The 1,430-nt window shown below is 43.6% G+C and overlaps 1 protein-coding gene across 1 annotated transcript in view; it reads right to left on the bottom strand.

The window, feature by feature from the left end:
- LOXHD1 (lipoxygenase homology domains 1) overlaps nucleotides 1-1,430 on the bottom strand; it is a 164,089-nt gene that overhangs the window by 107,331 nt on the left and 55,328 nt on the right. Inside the window, exon 11 of the mRNA XM_035903101.1 lies at nucleotides 552-712. Within this exon, the coding sequence (XP_035758994.1) occupies nucleotides 552-712 (161 nt within the window). The remainder of the gene's footprint in view (nucleotides 1-551; nucleotides 713-1,430) is intronic.

The following is a 1,430-nucleotide window of genomic DNA, read 5'->3' as shown; positions in this document are numbered from 1 at the left end:
TTGGGTAGTCTCAGCACTACTTGGCAACAACTGAAAACATCAGTGTGTTATCAACATTCTTCTGGTACTAAATCCAAAACACAGCACTATGCTAGCTACTGTGAAGAAAATTAACTCTATCCCAGCTGAAACCAGGACAATAGCTAATAACCTTTTAGGCACTGGGGGGAAAATAGATAAATTATTAGCTTTAGAGAAGCATGGTTTAAATGTGCAGAGCACTCTATGACATGAGTGGAGCCGTGCCTGTGGGGAATGCTATCTGCTTCAGGAGCCACAGAGGAGATGTGTCACTTAGTACCACCACAATGTGAAGTCATCACCACCTGAGCACCCAGGAACACCAGCCTTAGCCCTGTTTGGCAAAGATGAGCCATATCCATGCACAGGAAAATCATTTGCATAACCACCAAAATGAAAGATGTCACCTCCACTGCAGAAGGAGCTACTGAGGTAAAGATGTCTTGCAGCTGATTTTCTGTACAAGGCTGAAGTTAATGCCCTGGAAAAAAAATACCCTGCCAAATTTATCACTAGCACAAGATTCATACCATGAACTTGTCAGTTTGTCCAGTTTCGAAGTTGTCTGAGTTGTTGTCCAGCTTCATCTCATCTGACTTCCCCTTGTCTCCATAAATCTGGAAGAAGATGGTGGCATCTGTCCCTGCATTCTTAATATCACTTGTCCAGATCCACAGAGACCATGGGCTTTCTACAAAGAAAAGGTTCAAGACATTTTGTTTCAAAAACAAGTTATCTGGGTAAAAAAAGTAATTCTCATTCTTTCTCCTGGGTGGTAGAGAGGTCAGGATGGTATGAAAGAAGACCAGGACATTTTATCCTTTTGTGCACGAACATAATCAGCTGCTACCTGGCAGAGAGGAAACAGATTGCCTGGAAATATAATTCTGTGTTTCCATTTAAAATAAAATGAGAAAAACCATAATTCACCACTTTCCAGGTGAACCATATTCTTATGTGTCATATATTACTAACAGGGAAATCCAGGGATGTGCTCCAACTCTGTAGTTTCAGTATACTTCTCCAACACCTACAACTCTAGCTTCAAAGACCATTTTAAAGCCAGGGAAATACTGTCAGCTTTCTTTTTGTCAATGAGAAAGAATCTCCAGCTACTTGCACATGGTGCGATGCAGCTCCAGGTAAGCTCCTAAAACTTACTCAGGATGATCTGGCCTCAAGTTGTGCCAGGGCAGGTTTAGGTTGGACATTAGGAAAAATTTCTCCCCTGAAAGGGCTGTCAAGCAAAGACCAGTTGTTCTCTGGGTACCTAGTCCCCTGAGCTGGAAGACAGGGACAGGGAGCAGAATAAAGCCCCCATAATCCAAGGGGCAATGGTTAGCAACCTGCCACAGCACTCAGAAACACACACAAGTCTTTGTGGCTGGGGGGGGGCCCCCCACGGGGAC

This window comes from Egretta garzetta, unplaced genomic scaffold, assembly GCF_000687185.1.
Source record: "Egretta garzetta isolate BGI_Z169 unplaced genomic scaffold, ASM68718v1 scaffold179, whole genome shotgun sequence".
Classification (NCBI taxonomy): Eukaryota; Metazoa; Chordata; class Aves; order Pelecaniformes; family Ardeidae; genus Egretta; species Egretta garzetta.
Note: the sequence above shows the minus strand (reverse complement) of the source record. Positions and strands in the feature narration are given on the sequence as shown.